Raw genomic sequence first — 18738 nt, 5'->3', positions numbered from 1 at the left:
TACTTGAGTTGCATTGCATTCGGGGGCGGGGGAGGGGGGGCGGGGTGTGCACAGTTCTGGACCTAATACTTGGTAGTGAATCCAGGCAGGTCGAAGGCATATCAGTAGGAGGTTTGTCCAAAGCCAAACTCTGTCGTCACGCGGGTGCCAGCAGTCACTTCCCCGAGAGCAGACCCTGCGATGTTGACAATTGCTGGCCAAGATAGAGGCGAGAGAAGCAGTTGCAACAGCTGGCAAATATCCACTCTGACTTTCATGTCAGTAATTGTCACTGTCTAATTCCTCACTTCAAGGTGAGGTGAGATACTCATGAGACCTAAATACTCGCACAAAGGCCTTTTGTTGCACACTAGTGAAACTCATCTCTCACCGTTGAAACCTTTGATGGAAAACTGGATTTTTTTTCTCAAAGCCAAGTATTTCTTTCTAATCTTGTCATAGTTTTTCCAACTGATCCAGCACTGCCCACATCATCCAGAAAGGCTGGGAATATTTAGCCCACTGTTAGCTTCACTGATATTTTTACAGTAAATCCAGGCCATCATGGACTACCAGAACACATGACCAAAAAGTCCCAGCTATATCTCTCTGTTTGTGATGTTTATTAAGGGCTAAACAGGGAAACTGTCTTTGAAGGACTGGACAAAAAAATGTTGGATTCAACAAGTTAACAACATTACTGTTTTGCCTTCATGTAATATACTTGCAGTGCAATCAAATATTTCAGACAGAATCAATTAAAGATCTACTAAGGCAACCTGAACAGGCCTATCCAGTTGTTGATTCAATCAGATTTGGGACCTTTGGCCTTTGACAAACCAAACAATGACCATTATAGAATGGGTTGGTAATTCTTTATTATCTACAAGATTTAGGGACAACAAATTGTCATAGTGGCATAAACTCTATAAATGGAAAGTAGAGTTTTCATTTCTGTCGAGTTTAACAAGGTTTAAGATTGATAGCTTAATCTGTATTCGGCTGACTCTTGAATAACATTACCAAAGAAAGTTTCAACATATTTGCCCCCAAAAAAGTCAGATATTTTGTATATATAAATCCAGGAAATAGTGGAGATGTACAGCAGATTAATCAGCAAGAAAAAATATGTTGATCCTTCATTTTTTTATTCATTTGTGGGATGTGGGCGTCACTGGCTGGCCAGCATTTCTTGCCTATCCCTAGTTTCCCTTGAGAAGGGGGTGGTGAGCTATCTTCTTAAACCAGTGCATTCCTCCTGCTATGGGTTGACCCACAATGCTATTTGGGAGGGAATCCCAGGTTTTTGGCCCAGCAACAGTGAAGGAACAGCCCTTTCATTAAGTTATCATCTCTTGCGTTTTCAGCATATAGAATACTGCCAAAAACAGACACAATTTGCCACAGCTTTCCACTTTGCACTCATCAGGACAAATGCAAGAATGCTAAGTTTCAAAGGATCATAATTTATAGCACAGAAGAAAAGGGCTGATCGATTGACAAGTTGACTCTAACTAGTCCAAGTGTTACCGCGCTATTGGGTAATTTTTAAAAAGTGCAGAAATTGGACAAATCACTTGGTTCAGGAGAAAGCACCTGTGAATGTAACTAGGTCGCATCTAGCTCGAACGAATAAGATACATTACAAGATTAACCAATTAAATTGTTTTTTAGTGCAGCTACTGACACACACTTCGGATTCTTTGGTAAGCAATGCCCCAATCACAGAATCACATCTAATGCCATGTGAAACAAAATGTCTGCTAACAAGTAGCTGATCAAATTAAACATGTTCTTTCAGCCATTCACAATAGGCTTGTGCTCACGCTCAATCAGCCTACGCTTGCAAGACCCAAAGGCGGCCAGAGTCAGGACAGCAATCCGAACATTGATAGCCATGTAAAACTCTATGCCGTCAGGTTACGCTCAGAGAAGAAAATAAAACAGAATGTGTGGAAAAGTGGTCACACAAGAACGGAAGCAAGAAAATCCCTACAACACTCTGAAAGGCACAGGCAGGAACCACCATGGGTGGCACTATAAAATCAAGTCAACACAAAGAGGAGACATGAGAGTCATTTGGCAGAAAATATAAAAAACAACAAGCTTTCTCCAAATATCTATCAAGAAGGGCAAACAAGACACCACCACAATTAGGAGTAAGGTGAAAAAGTGGCAGCATTATTACTTTCAGACTTCTGCATACATGCAACAAACCAAAAGAATTTGAAATAACAAGGCAGAGGTTTTGGCGAAATGGCATCAGACCCAGTTCTAGATATTGGTAGTCCTCACACTGACCGGATGAAAAGACAATATAGACATTTTCTAATCAACCTGTTACACACCTCTGGAGCAGGTGAAACTTAAACTTGTTGGTCTAAAGACAGGGACACTATCACTGCACCACAAGGGTCCTGTGAAGACACAATGTAACAAACACACACAAGTAATACCTAGGTGCTACATAATTTGTCGCAAAATGTTAAGAAACAATTAGAAAGATCAGGGAACACTGGCCTCTATTACAAGGGGAACTGAAAAAAGGTGGGAATTCTAGCTGCCCCAATATACAGCAGGGTATAGTTTTGACCTCCTTCCTTCAGGATATGTTTATATTGGAAGCAGTTCAAAAGAACATTCTTTATGTTGATTCTTAGGGTGAGGACTTGACTACGTGGAAAGCCTGAGCAAGTTAGGCCTTAACTCATTGGCGATTAGAAGAATAAGAACTGGTCTTTTTGAAACCCAAGATTCTGAGAGGTCTTAACGGGGTAGATGCCGAAAGGATTCCAGGACTAGGCATACTGTTTAAAATTAAGGGGTCTCCTATGTAAAATAGGATGAAAAGAAAATGTTCTCAGTCATCAGTTTGGAATTCTCTGGCCCAGCTCGCAGTGGAGGCCAGGTTCCTGACTAATTCCAGGTTGCCTAACAGATTTTAGAGTTCTGGAGTTGAGGGCTACGGAAGGCAGGCAGGAAAGTGGAGTTAAGGCCCAATCAGATCAGCCATAACACTGAAAAATTCAGCAGGGTCAAGGGATAAATGGCTTACTCCTATTTCTAAGATCGATTTGGGCTTTGACTGAAGTGCCATTAAAAATCACCGATTCAATATTTGCAGTGGTGACTAGAGAAAATGTTTAAGTAAAAATGTGACTTTATATTTAAGATATTGAAGTTGCACATGGATTTGCAAGGCTATATCAAGGTTCTTAAATCTTGAGAGGAAGCAATTCACTTTGTCACTTTGGTTCCCTGCAAGCATTATCCACAATTCGCCCCACTCCATTTTCCCTTCTCTACAACTCTACACTTTTTTCAGCTTTGTGTAAATAAATTCCTTAATGGAACTTGCTACAGACTGTGCTTCTAATAGTCTAACCCTGCCACCTACAGAGACTTTCGAGTCGGTGTATGAGAACTGTTGAGTATGTGTGTCTTTATTTCTGTGCAGCCATTTAAATTATAACATTTATTCTACCTTGTTTCTGTGTCAGTTCTCACGACACATGCTGAATTTCGTCTGCCACACTAGATTTTGCATCTGGTATAAAGTATTTCATTCCTCATTCCATCTTACAGGAAAGATGTGAATTAATGGATGGATCCCAAAGCAAGAAATCAAGGTTGATTCTTACGATGAGTTTCAGAGACAGTAGGAACTGCAGATGCTGGAGAATCTGAGATGACAAGGTGTACAGCTGGATGAACACAGCAGGACAAGCAGCATCAGAGGAGCAGAAAAGCTCATGTTTCAGGCCGAAACCAATCAGAAGAATGGTCTAGGCCCAAAACATCAGCCCTCCTGCTCCTCTGATGCTGCTTGGTCTGCTGTGTTCATCACCTCTACACCTTGTTATCTCTCTTTTTTCTAAGAAGTGCTGATTTGTCGGAGCAATTTCTGGTTGTGAGGCTTTAATGTCTCTGAAAAAGATTCATGAGGGACCCTTAATGGAAAATAAATATCAGAGATTTATTGGGTTGGGCAAATTCCCTCAAGAATAATGCCAACTGCATGGACACGATTCCCATTCCAACTGAGGTAGATCTGGAATCTGCCTCCTCAGTCTGTCCCTAAAAGTGAAAGGGAATAGCAAACCACTGCTGGTTAAAAATAAGATTGTCAAGAAAATTGCTCAGGATCAAGCATCTGCAGATAATGAGCTTAAAACTTGCCTTAAAGCAATCCACACATCAATGATTGGAAGAACGAAATGAAAGAAAACAGATAGAGGAGGCTCTTGGTTCCAGAATCAAACAGAAACTGATGAAAGGCTTGGAAGGAATGGCTAGCTAAAGCAACGGTCTGCTACTATCAAAAACACTGCACTTTTAAGAAGCTACTAAGCCAGAATTAGGTTATTTTTAAACACACAATTAGTCTTCAACCCTTATTTCCCAAATATTGAGTGGGCAGTGCCGTGGATAAGTGGTTAGTTGTGCTGCCTCACAGCGCCAGGGACCTGGGTTCGATTCCCCACTTCGGCAGCCGTCTGTGTGGAGTTTGCACGTTCTCCCCATGTCTGCGTGGGTTTCCTCTGAGTGCTGCGGTTTCGTCCCACAGTCCTAAGGCATGCAGGTAAGGTGGATTAGCTGTGGGATGTGCAGGATGACAGGCATAATGTAGGGGGATAAATCTGGATAGGCTGCTCTTTGGAGGTTCGGCGTGGACTCGATGGAGCAAATGGTCTGCTTCCACACTAAGGATTCTATGACTGCTGCATGAACTGAGCTCTACCTTGAACGTAATATTCAGTCATACATTTGATCTACTGCTTTGCTCTGTGCCATGGTTCGCACACTGTGAAAACTGTATGAAATGCAATGCAAATGCAACACAAACGCTTTTCACAGTGTGTTAAACTCCAGAGACATTAAATTCAAATAAACAAAATCTCTCTCTCGCTCAACAGGCATCTACATGAAGGAAACAACCCCTGCACAAGAACTCAGGCTTTAATCAGCTAATAACCATGATATGTAACACCTTACTCCTCCCCCATGTTTATGCATCAATTTGTTAATTCCATAAAAACAACATGCTTGGTTCTTGCAGACAGATACAACCCCACTTCACAGTCATTCTGCCTTTGGGTACAAATTTCACTCAAAAATTAATTCAGCATCTTTTTCGTTTATCCTGAAACTGCAATAAAAGCCAAAAACATCCTCTTTGACAATTCCCCTTTTTAACATGATAACAAGACCTTATTCTACTAATTCAAAAATTGTTGCCATAGAGAGGCCAAGGGCAGGAGGTCAGGAAATGAAATGTCAGTTCAATCAATCCAGGTACCTGACAGCAAATGGATGCTCGTATAAGCATCATCCACTCTCTGGTCCAACTTTACAATGCTGTGAATAAGGCACTCTTGTTAATCCATACTATATGGATTTCTTTCACTAAATTAGCAGTGGAAATTAGGCCACAGTAAAAGGTCAGCAAAACTAATTACAAACTCTCAGGCATATGAATAATTCATGCAGTCGATGGTCAAATGCTACTAAGTTCCAGAAAATTGAGAAAACTCCCATAAATTGTGGCCCCAATTGTTTGGCTGGAAACCATGGCCAGAACAGGTTTCTTGCATTTCTCCACAGTAAATACTACTTCAAAACAATTAGAACAATGATAAATGGAACACACATGTATTCGATCAATGTATTTAAAACTGGTGAATAACTATCCTCCTCAATTAAAAGCTGGATAGGTTTATGGGGTTTAAAGCAGAGTCTATTTAAGAATGACCACTGTATTTACTTTCAGCTGTTCGAATATATAAGAGAATCATTACATGTTTAATTTCTCAATTTAAACAAAGACATGGCACTCCACAGCAGGATATGCTCTCTGTAAATTGTGACAGGCATCTCTGGTAATTAACTAAAACACAAATCAACTATTCCACTGACTTTTCCCAACATTTGAACACACTTTGTAGTTCTCTATAAACTTAACATAAATGTACTTTGACTTTTACTGCTGTTGTATGTTCATAAAATTCCATTATGCGTGGCACTAACACAGTTTTCAACCTGCTTAGAAACGGATCAACAACACATTGAAGTATGTAAGAGAATGTGTGCTGTGGTATTAACCACTGCATCAACAGAAATTAAACGCAAAGTGAATAACATGGAATGAAGAACTAAATATTAGGCCATTAGATAAAATCATGTTTTTCTTACTATACCTGTTCAATTTTTCTTAGCAACTCCTGCAAGCTGAAGTTCAGGCCATTCATCATTATGTCTCACCTTGACACAGCCGACATCTTTCTGCAATAGGTTGTCCCATTACTGCTGTTGTGCTGCAGTTTTACATCTTCAAGAAGATTACCTCCTGTTTTAACCTGTCCTCATGTTTCTCTTACACACTAAATCCATCAGATTGTGGTTTACATATTTGCAGTTTCACACATCCATCAATTCAAAAGAACTCGTCCAAAGATACCCAGATCCAGGGTGCTCAGTAGTCTTTTGCGGCTTTCAGCCATCTTCCATTGTGCTTTCTTCGTCCCAGGCAGTTCTCACCCTAAAGTTCAGTCAAAGACTTTGCTAGTTCTCGCTTCTTCCAACAGCCCAGCTGTTTTTCCTTTAACGTACCCAATTTTGGGGTCCGTCTGAATCAAACAGTTGGTCTAAACCGCTGGCAATTTGGAAGTCAAAAATAACTGACCGATCGTCACATAAGAAATTTTTAAAAAGGACTTTCTGCGCAAAGGTAAGAAAACCAATCCTCGAAGGGAGTCTATTGTAAACATATAACCAAACAGTGACATCAAATGGGACTTCAGTCCCCAGGGCAAGGAAGACCACAGCAAAATACCAGACCACTCCCAATGATCTGTAAATTAATGTGTTCATGTAAAAGTCCCTCAGATTTATTACCATCTTTGCTACAGGCTGAGAGTTCAGAGATCTGTGCCCATCAGTTCCACTGTGCTTCTCTACCTCATACTACAGATCACTGCACTGCCTAGTTGAGTTGATACAATGTAGCCCTGGAACTATTTTGTTACAAATCAATAAGGCACTTTCATCACAACAGGAGCAGATTCAATGCTGTCAGTTATTTCAATGCCCTCTCATTTTTGAATGGTTTTTTGTTACTTCATTATTATGTGTTACTGCTTTAGTGCATCAGCAGCCAGGTAACCAACAAATTCTCTGATGTATCACTGGCAATTATGGACTTTGGACCAGGTTCATTAATGCTTTGATTTTTCTCTCTCCTTCTACTTTCAGGAATCCCAGTGTTTCTTTGCCTTCCAACTGACCTACCAGTGTTCAAGGATATTGTTTTCCATACAGCAAGATATTATTTTCAGAATTATACCCCCAAAATATAATCTAGCAATTTAACACAAGAAATTCAACTGGCATACGCCAGCGAGAGTTATCACATTCGTAACCCTTATTACAATTGTTTGTAGATTCTCCACATCCTCTCAGCATTGTCTGGCCAATACTTTCCTCCATTTACTGTGTTAACAGCAAAGTCACAAAGTGAAATTATATTCTATTTGTGTCAAATTTCAGAAGTACAATGGATTCAATGGTAAAGAAATACTAACTCAAATACAGCAGCTATAGATAATCAGATTAACCTTCCAACCAAAGCAGAGCAACAACCAAACGACAGACTGCCAAACTATACACCCAAAACAACAGCAAATTCAAAATAAGAAAAGCCATGATTAAACTGCTCTCATGAGAATGCACTTGATAACTGCACTCGGATACAGGGAAAAATACCAAGCCTGGAGGAAAAGCGCAGCATACCCATAAGGTAAACTCAGGTTGCTGAAGGCATGCTTCACAAGAAATAAATTAAAGAAATTTTGGCTTTGCTGCTGGCAAACACAGCAAATGGCTGGTGAAAACAAATGAGACGTTTCTGAGTGAAGGCTCAACTTCAAAAACATGTGCTCTAAAGAATCAACATGACAAAACAAAATCAGAAAATCAGATGACACCAAAAACAGAACTTGCTGGCAAAGCTCAGCAGGTCTGGCAGCATCTGTGAACAAAAATCAGAGTTCACGTTTTGGGTCGGGTGACCCCTCCTCAGAACACAACCCTCTTGTTTGTCCGTTTCTATGCATAATGCAAAATGTAAAACAGTTGTCTAATTGCAAAGATTTTCATCATGTTTTAGTATTTCAGCCAGAACATACAGCTTATTAGATGATTAAATTGGTCTTTCATGACAAGCCTGCTCATAAAGTTGTGTCTAAACTGCAGTGGGTAATCACTTCGGCAATGCTGGATGTGTCAAAATGCTGCTTGGCCTTCGGTGTCCATCCAGCTCCACACTCTCGGATTCTGCAGCATCTGCAGTTCCCATTATCACTGATACAATTTTGTGACTTACCCATTTTCAAACCAAATATTTCAGAAGATATTCTAGACAATAGAAGAAATCTGTTAAATTACTTTATGTTGAATCTTTCAGGGTAATACTAAGAGTATGTTTTTGCATGTTACAGTTTTCAAATCAGATGCACAGCAACAGGATGCCTCCAAGTATTTCTAAACAAGACAGATGTGATTTTTTGTGGTGGCACAGAAGCAGAACAGTTGTTGCCAGTCTCCAAAAGTCTATTACTTTAGCATATCAGAGTCTCTGGGGTAATCTCACAGCATACTCATGACAAGATCACTCTCAAAGCCACACACAAATCAAATCTAATTCTAGACGGATTCTTCTCTTTACTTCTATTTATTTTAAAGCAAACATTTGTACAGGAAAGAATTTTACAATCAGACTGTTTGAATCAACTGCTTTAGAAAAAGGCCGACAACAAACACACAGCACGCAGTTCTGGGCAAATTATTGAGGGTCTGTCTACCAGTCCTAACTATTTCTTCATGAGGACCATAAATCTTTTTGAATCCTTATATTTCCTTGTCGACCTTGTCAGCATTTCATGATAAAGTACATATAAATGCTTAAAACAAGTCAAAATCCTGGAATTCCCTCCCTAATGTCATCGCGAGAGTAGCTATATCACATGGCATGCAGCGGGTTAAGAAAGCAACTCACCACCACTTTCTCAAGGGCAACTCAAGACAGGCAGTGATGTCCATATCGCAAAAGTGAATAAAAATTGTATATTGAAATAAAGATACACAATAGTAAGTCTCACCTCAGGTGAGGAAACTACTGGAAGCAATTCTGTGGGACAGAATCAATCCACACTTGGAAAGGCAGGGCAGTCACGGTTTTATTGAGGGGAGGCCATGTCTGAATAACTTGATTGCATTTTTTGAAGAAGTAACCAGGTGTGTACAAGAGGGGATTACATTTGACATAATCTACTTGGACTTCAGCAAGGCTTTTGTCAATGTCCCACATGGGAGACTAATAGTGAATAGCCCAAGGGATCTGACGAAATTTGGCTACTCGGATCCAGAATTGGTCGAATGTCAAAGCACAGAGGTTGATGATTGCTTGGTGTTTTGGTGATTGGAATTCTGTGTTCAGCGCAGGGATCAATGTTGGACTTATTGCTGTTTGTGTTATTTATAAACGATTTAGATATCTACATAGCAAGGCGGATCAGTTAGTTTGCAGATGGTGCAAAAATTGGTGGAGTAGTCATTCATGAGGAGGTTAGCTTTAGATTACAGGAGAATATAGATAGGCTAATCAGCAGCAAATGGAATTCAATCTGGATACATGTGAGAGAATGCACTTCAGCAGGACAAATAAGGAAGAGGAATATATGATGAAAGGTGGAAGCACTGAGGATCCCAGGGATTTTGATATACATGTACACCAGTCCCTTAAGGTATCAGGTCGGGTAGATAAAGTAATGAAGAAGGCATAAGGGACACTTACCTTTACTAACTAAGGCATTGAGTTTAAGAGTAGGGTGGTTATGCTGGAACTATGCAAAACATTGTTTAGGACACAGCTAGCGTAATGGGCACAGGTCTGGAATCCACGGTGAAGGGTTGGTGGGGATGTCACTGCACTGGAGAAGGTGCAGGGGAGATTTATCAGGATGCTGTCCAAGGTGAAGAGTTTTTGAAATGAAGGAAGAATGAACAGTCTAAAGTTGTTTTCCATACAACAGAACAGATGAAGGGAGAATATGATTGAAATGTATAAAATTATGAGAGGCATAAACAGAAAGAAACTTTTCGCTTTGGTGCAGGGATCAATGACTGGTCACGTAGATTTAAGGTAAGGGGCAAGAGATTCAGAAGGGATGAGAGGAAAAATGTTTTTACCAAGAGGGTGTAGGAATCTGGAACTCACTGCCAGTAAGGGTGGCTGAGGCAGAAACCCTCGTAAGATTTACGAAATAAAAGGGGATACTTGCTATGCCAAGGCATACAAGGCAAATGGTACAAATGCCGTAAAATGGAATTAGAATAGTTAGGTGGCTGTTTTTCACAGGCACAGTGCCAAAGGTTCCTTTCCTGAGCTAGAGGCCTCTATGAGACAATAACCAATTCATAAGCATAATAGGTAGTTCATAATATCAATAACTTTGGTTAAAGATATTGGCTGAGAAATTCAAATTCGATTGCCTAACATGACCATTTCTGGGAAATAGCTCAGAATGACTCCCAAAGTGAGCAGTGAATAAAGAAAAGGATTTAATCTAATTACCATTAGATACTGTTTCAACAAATCTCCTGTGCTGTGTTAAAAACCTGCCTGCCCTGCCCAAAATCCAGAAGCCTGCCTGCCTGGGTTGACCCATTGTCTCAGCCTGTTCCTGCCCCACCGAACTCATCTACACCTATCTGGACTCCATTTTCTCCCCCTTGGTCCAGGAACTCCCCACCTACGTCCGTGACACCACCCACGCCCTCCACCTCCTCCAGAACTTCCAATCCCCTGGCCCCCAACACCTCATTTTCACCATGGACGTCCAGTCCCTCCACACCTGTATTCCGCATGCAGATGGCCTCAAAACCCTCCACTTCTTCCTGTCCCGCAGGCCTGACCAGTCCCCCTCCACCGACAGCCTCATCCACCTAGCCAAACTCGTCCCCACCCTCAACAACTTCTCTTTCGATTCCTCCGACTTCGTACAGACAAAGGAGGTGGCCATGGGTACCCGCATGGGCTCAAGCTATGCCTGCCTCTTTGTAGGTGACATGGAACAGTCCCTCGTCCGCACCTACACAGGCCCCAAACCCCACCTCTTCCTCTGTTACATTGATGATTGTATCGGCGCCGCCACTTGCTCCCCAGAGCAGCTCGAACAGTTCATCCACTTCACCAACACCTTCCACCCCAACCTCAAGTTCACCTGGGCCATCTCCAACACATCCCTCACCTTGCTGGACCTCTCAGTCTCCATCTCAGGTAACCAGCTAGAAACTGATGTCCATTTCAAGCCCACCGACTCCCACAGCTCCCTAGAATACACCTCCTCCCACCCACCCTCCTGCAAAAATTCTATCCCCTATTCCCAATTCCTCCACCTCTGCCGCATCTGCTCCCAGGATGAGGCATTCCACTCCCGCACACCCCAGATGTGCACGTTCTTCAAGGACCGCAACGTTCCCCCCGCAGTTGTCGAGAACGCCCTTGACCACGTCGCCTGCATTTCCTGCAACACGTCCCTCACACCCCGCCCCCGCCACAAGAGGATCCCCCTCGTTCTCACACACCACCCCACCAACCTCCGGATACAACGCATCATCCTCCGACACTTCCGCCATCTACAATCCGACCCCAGCACCCAAGCCATTTTTCCATCCCCACCCTTGTCTGCCTTCTGGAGAGACCACTCTCTCCGTGACTCCCTTGTCCGCTCCACAGTCCCTCCAACCCCACCACACCCGGCACCTTCCCCTGCAACCGCACGAAGTGCTACACTTGCCCCCATACCTCCTCCCTCACCCCCATCCCAGGCCCCAAGATGACCTTCCATATTTAGCAGATGTTCACCTGCACATCTGCCGATGTGGTATACTGTATCCATTGTACCCGGTGTGGCTTCCTCTACATTGGGGAACCAAGCGGAGGCTTGGGGACCGCTTTGCAGAACACCTCCGCTCGGTTCGCAATAAACAACTGCACCTCCCATTCGCAAACCATTTCCACTCCCCCTCCCATTCTTTAGATGACATGTCCATCATGGGCCTCCTGCAGTGCCACAATGATGCCACCTGAAGGTTGCAGGAACAGCAACTCATATTCCGCTTGGGAACCCTGCTGCCCAATGGTATCAATGTGGACTTCGCAAGCTTCAAAATCTCCCCTTCTCCCAATGCATCCCAAAACCAGCCCAGTTCTTCCCCTCTCCACAGTGCATCCCAAAACCAGCCCAACTTGTCTCCGCTTCCCTAACCCGTTCTTCCTCTCACCCATCCCTTCCTCCCACGTCAAGCAGCACCTCCATTTCCGACCTACTACCTCATCCCGCCTTCTCGACCTCTCCGTCTTCTCTGGACTGACCTACCCCCTCCCTACCTCCCCACCTATACTCTCCTCTCCACCTATCATCTTTTCTCTCCATCTTCAGTCCGCCTCCCCCTCTCTCCCTATTTATTTCAGAACCCTCACCCCATCCCCCTCTCTGAAGAAGGGTCTGGGCCCGAAACGTCAGCTTTTGTGCTCCTGAGATGCTGCTTGGCCTGCTCTGCTCATCCAGCTTCACACTTTGTTATCTTGAATTATCCATGTAATGGATTATCAAGTAATTTGAATGAAAGATAGAGCATAACCCAGGAATATGGGTATAAATTACATAGTTGAGATTATGTTACGAATACTGAGATTTATAAAGCTTTCCCTGGACAAAGAATTCACTGAGCATGTTGGTCACAAATCTGTAAATATTTTTAAGCCACTCAACTCAGAATCACACTGTGTGCTGAACTAAATCTTTTCACATTTTTGACACACGCAATACAATTCATCAAAAGATATGGCTTTCAGCAGAAACACACATGGCTGTAAAAATTGCACAGCTCTTCATAAAAGTCAGTCAACTCACTATATCTCCTTGAACATAATGAAAACTTGACTGAAATCATCTGTATTACACAAGAGCTAATTAGAAGCCGAACTCTGGCAGCTCCTGTTCATATGACAGCACCACACAATTAATAAAACAGCTCCACAAAGTGTTCACTGTCAAAAGACCGAGATTAGTACTGAATGGCCCGGGTAACTGGAGGTCGAGTCCAGAATTTTAACTCATTGTACGAGTCAAGGTTGCGCTTGGTTATATAAATTAATGTTATGATTGGAACAGCGTAGTTTCTCTAACTGTGTGTGACTGAAATTAATCAGAGCTAACATTTCAGGTCCAGTGACTGTTCCTCAGAACTGGACCCGAAACTAGGCAATAACTGGCTCGTTGTTGCTCATTTTGGGATCCATCAGGGCCAACGTAGCTTCTAACTTTCATACAATTTTGGTCCAAACACAGACAAAAGAATGGTTTTCCAAGGCTGACAGAAAAGTAACTCACCTTGACATCAAGAAGCCTTCCGAAAACTGAAGTCCATGGGAATCAGGTGGGAAATGGTCTTGAAGATATAGACAGCAAAAGGCAGGATGGTTGTGGTTGCTGGAGATCAATCAGCTCAGTACCAGGTCATCGCTGCAATGTTCCTCAGTCTGACCAGCTTCAGCTGCTTTATCAATGAACGTAACTCCTTCACAAAGTCAGAAGTGGGTATAGGCACTGATTACTGCAGTCCATGTCCATATGCAGCAAGGCCTGGGCAAAGTTCAGGCTAGGGCTGACAAGTGGTAAGAATTATGCATTACAAAAAAATGTCAGGCAATGACAATCTCCAGTAAGGGAGAATCTAAATCTCTTTACTTGACAAAAACTTGACAAAGTTGCTAGAAAAGATCAACAGGCCTGACAGCATCTGTGAAGAGAAATTGGAATTAACATCTCAGGTCCGGTGACCCTTCCTGAGATATATATTCGAAAGTGCTGAATTTAGAGGCCAACAGAGACAAAGCAAGGTAGCTCTTTCAGGAGCCAGTACAGACAGGCTGGGACAAATGGCCACCTTCTATACTGTCAAATTCTATGATTCCTCAGTTCAGAAATATTAGAATTTGATTGTGATGCAGGATAATGGAGGCGAAGTTGATCACCAAAAAAAAATTGCTGGTGGCAATTTCATTTGCAGTTCTGAAAGATAAATACTTGCAATTCCAAGAAATAAATCACAGAAGACACGGACTTACCTACTACAATGGAATATGTCAACGTGACAACTGATAAATGTAACAGCTCTTCTCCCTCCCAGCAATTTACACCTTTTTGATGATTTCTGTAATAATCAGCAGTTTCTACATAACTTGCTCAAAGACTCCAAAATAATACTTGCTTTAATCTAAATTCTACAAGCTAGTATTTGGAGCAAAAAAATACAAATATTTATAAACAATACTGTCACGTGCTGTCGGTAGCTGCGCACTGTTAAAGGTCAGGCCATTAGGTAATTTCGTTACCATATAAACTCGCTCCTGATTTTATAGATAACACAATCTCTTCAAGGCAAGCCTGACCAAATATTATTAAATGGTCCTGCTAATATTGCAGCTTCATGATTGTTTATTTTGAAGATTACTGAACTGATACAATGGGTCAGAATAAATTTCTACTCACGCAATTGTAAAAATTCACTTTTTCACAGGAACTGAGAATATCTTGGCAATAGGGAGAATAACATGTTCATTCTAATTTTCTCTTTCTCAGGCTCCTGGGCCTGTTTCTTTCTATTTCAGGCAATATGCAATTGGAGGGAATTCATTAAGGGATTGGTTCACGATCTCAACACCAAATGGCATCAAAGGGTGGCATTTAGAACAAGAATACAGGTAGTGTTTTGTGTTTTGCAATGATGTTGCCAATAGGATTTTAACAGAAGAGCATGCTTGGATGCCATCACAAAATATACATACATAGTTCTTACTTTAAGCAAACAATTTATACCTGAAGCTGTTTCCAAAGTTCTCACCTTCTGCTTCATATTATCGAGTTGGCAGGAATCCTAGAGCTAATGAGGCACTTCAACCTGGGGACAGCTATATTGTCAATTGACACCAGAGTCATAGAATCATACAGCAACGGAGTAGAACTGTACCTGCATCTACCAATTCCTCTGGCAGTTCATTCCACAAGCGAACTACCCTCTGTGTAAAAAAGTTGCCCTTCAGGTCACGTTTAAATCTTTCTCCATTTATTTTAAAAATGTGTGCTCTAGTTTTGAACTCCCCTACCCTAGAGAAAAGACCTTTGCTATTCATCTTATCGGTACCCCTCATGATTTTATAAACCTGTATAATGTCACCCATCAACCTCCTAAAGCTCTAGTGACAAAGGTCACAGCCTATCCAGCGTATCATTACAGCTCAAATTCTCCAGTCCCAACAACATCCTGCTATGTTTCCCGAACCCTCTCCAATTTAATCACATCCTTCCTATAGCAAGGCAATCGGAACAATACTCAAAAAGTGACCACCTACCAACTCCGAGAACTCAATGGTCTGATCAATGAAGGCAAGCGTGTTAAATGCCTTCTTAACCACCTCGTCCAACTTGCAAAGGATTATGTAACATCAATCCTTTGGTCTCTCAGTTTTACAACTCCATCCACAGTTCTATTAACTGCAAAAGTCCTGCCCTTATTTGGTTTACCAAAATGCAATACCTCGCATTTATCCAAATTAAACTCCATCTGTCACCCCTCAGCCCAATGGCCAATTGTTCAAGATCCCACTATAATTTTAGACACCTCCTAAATGCTCATCCAAACTGATCATTTAATTTCAGCAACATTCAAAAAATTATGAAAGAATATTGTCATCTATCAAGTTGCCTTTTTAACAAAGTTGTGAAGTGAGGGCCTTGAGAGTAGTTGGAGGTTTGGAAGGTACCAAGGATTTTTGGTGAATTTCTGCTGTGCATCTTTTAGACAATGCATGCTGCTGCTACTGAGCATCAATGGTTGGAGAAAGTGGGTGTTTGTGGATGTGATGCCAATCAAATGGACTTTTTTGTCCTGGATGGCATCAAGCTTCTTGAGTGTTGTTTGAGCTGCATCCATCCAGACAAGTGGGAAGCATCCCATCACACTCCTGACTTGTGCCGTGTACAAGGTGGACAGGCTTTCATAAGTTAGGTGGCGAGTTACTTGCCGCAGTATTCCTAGCCTCTGACCTGCTCTTGTAGCCACTATGTTTACGTGGCGAGTTCAGCTGCATTTCCAGTCAATGGTAACCCTAAGGATGGTGAGACAGGGGGATTCCATGACACCACTGAATGTCATGGGCTGGAGATTCGGTTGTCTCTTATTGGAGATGGTCACGGCCTGGGGTTTGTGTGGTATGAATGTTACTTGTAGCTTCTCCGGCCAAGCCATTTGTACATTTGGGATGTTAGATTCTTAGCTCGGGAGAACGGTTGTTTCATGTTTGAAATGTATACTCAGCAGTAGACGAATCTGTAGCTACCTTTGCTTCCTTGATAAATTGTTGTTTTCCAATTTGCTTTTTCCACTAGGCACTGTCTTCCAACATGATGAGAGACAACGGGAGAGAAAGCGTTCCAGCTCTTGTCATGAATGAATCTTTTTTCTCTTTTTCTGCTCTCTTCTCAATAACAGCTGTTGAAATATAGTTTAGTGGGAATTTCAGAGTTTAGCTGCACTACCTTTCCAAGCTGGCTGACTGGCAGTTGAGCTCTCCATTCAGAATGTGTAAAAGTACCATATATGTGTGAACTACAACAGGAAACGTGAGTTTCTTGATGCTGATTCAGTTGCCTGTTTCAATGACTACAGATGAAATCATGATTTAAATGCAGATTAATTTATTCATTCATTCCACATAGGTTGCCCGAAGCTTGCTGCAGTCCATAGTCAGAAGACAACAGCCATCATTTTAGGTCCATGCTTTTGTCGTTTTGAAAGAAACTTCAGTCCATGCAAGTTTCCGCTATAACAATCAGATAATGGAAATTGAAACAAAATAGTCCATACTTAGACCTATCTGACAGGTTTCCAACTCTAGATCCACACAGCTCCACGGGTCAGGAATTCCACAGGATATCAACTCACAATTTTAGTCATACATGTGGTTTCTGACAATCTGGAGACTGCAAGTTAATTAATTCAGCTCACAGGGCTCATTAGTTCCTCCTCAACCATTTCCCTCAAAGTCACAATGCACACTTGAAACACTTTAAAAGAGGCAGCAATAAATGTTATTTTTTTCTACATCTTTTTGCACTGTCATTCACACTTTCAGTACTGCAGCACTTCTTCCATTTGACAGTTTGTCATTACAAAGTTACTAAGGCTCTCACCCTGACTTTCAACTGACTAAAAGTTAAGATGCCTGAGAAAAGTAATACAGTGAAGTGCTTATTGCAATTATGCTAATGCAGCTCATTAAAATTATTTCTTCCAAATATGATCTGCCACAAATTGTAAGGATGAGACTCGAGGCTGGGTGTAGATGAATGCTTTTGATAGACTGCTTCAATCTTGTCACTATTATAACTCAATCTCACTATTATAACCAGAGATAATGGGAACTGCAGATGCTGGAGAATCCAAGATAACAAAGTGTGAGGCTGGATGAACACAGCAGGCCCAGCAGCGTCTCAGGAGCACAAAAGCTGACGTTTCAGGCCGAGACCCTTCATCAGAGAGAGGGACGGGGAGAGGGTTCTGAAATGAATAGGGACAGAGGCGGAGGCGGAGGCGGACCGAAGATGGATAGAGGAGAAGATAGGTGGAGAGGAGAGTAGAGGTGGGGCAGGTAGAGAGGGCATAGGTCAGTCCGGGGAGGACGGACAGATCATGGAGACGGGATGAGGTCGGTAGGTGGGAAATGGAGGAGTGGCTTGAGGTGGGAGGAGGGGATAGATGGGAGGAAGAACAGGTTAGGGAGGCGGGGACGAGCTAGGCTGGTTTTGAGATGCAGTGGGGGGAGGGGACAAACTGGGCTGGTTTTGGGATGCAGTGGGAGGACGGGAGATTAGAAGCTTGTGAAATCCACATTGATACCATTGGGCTGCAGGGTTCCCAAGCGGAATATGAGTTGCTGTTCCTGCAACCTTCGGGTGGCATCATTGTGGCACTGCAGGAGGCCCACGAGGGACATGTCATCTCAAGAATGGGAGGGGGAGTTAAAATGGTTCGCGACTGGGAGGTGCAGTTGTTTACTGAAAACCGAGCAGAGGTGTTCTGCAAAGCGGTCCCCAAGCCTCCGCTTGGTTTCCCCAATTTAGAGGAAGCCACACCGTGTACAGTGGATACAGTGTACAAATTGGCAGATGTGCAGGTGAATATCTGCTTAATATGGAAAGTCATCTTGGGGCCTGGGACAGGGGTGAGGGAGGAGGTGTGGGGGCAAGTGTACCATTTCCAGCGGTTGCAGGGTAAGTTGCCGGGTGTGGTGGGGTTGAAGGGGAGAGTGTGGAGTGGACAAGGGAGTCTCGGAGAGAATGGTCTCTCCGGAAAGCAGGCAGGGGTGGGGATGGAAAAATGTCTTGGGTGGTGGGGTTGGTTTGTAGATGGCGGAAGTGTCGGAGGATGATGCGTTGTATCCGAGGCTGGTGGGGTGGTATGTGAAGACGAGGGGGATTCTTTTAGGGCGGTGGTTGCAGGGGCGGGGTGTGAGGGATGTATTGTGGGAAATGCGGGAGACACGGTCAAGGGCGTTCTGGACCACTGCGGGAGGGAAGTTGCAGTCCTCGAAGAATGCGGACATCTTGGATGTGCGGGAGTGGAATGCCTTATCCT

General features: G+C 42.7%; 1 protein-coding gene across 3 annotated transcripts in view; it reads right to left on the bottom strand.

Annotated features, from left to right (window-relative positions):
- LOC132207586 (utrophin-like) overlaps positions 1–18738 on the bottom strand; it is a 138557-nt gene that overhangs the window by 85378 nt on the left and 34441 nt on the right. The window contains exon 1 of one of the 3 annotated variants that reach the window (XM_059643542.1): positions 6241–6942. The exons of the other annotated variants lie outside the window; for them this stretch is intronic. Coding sequence (XP_059499525.1) covers positions 6241–6280 — 40 coding nt within the window. The 5' untranslated portion in view covers positions 6281–6942. Of the gene's footprint in view, positions 1–6240; positions 6943–18738 lie in introns of those variants that run through there. 3 annotated transcript variants of the gene reach the window in all.

This window comes from Stegostoma tigrinum, unplaced genomic scaffold, assembly GCF_030684315.1.
Source record: "Stegostoma tigrinum isolate sSteTig4 unplaced genomic scaffold, sSteTig4.hap1 scaffold_105, whole genome shotgun sequence".
Taxonomy (NCBI): domain Eukaryota; kingdom Metazoa; phylum Chordata; class Chondrichthyes; order Orectolobiformes; family Stegostomatidae; genus Stegostoma; species Stegostoma tigrinum.
The sequence above is the reverse complement of the archived record's forward strand: the minus strand, read 5'-3'. Positions and strand labels throughout refer to the sequence as shown.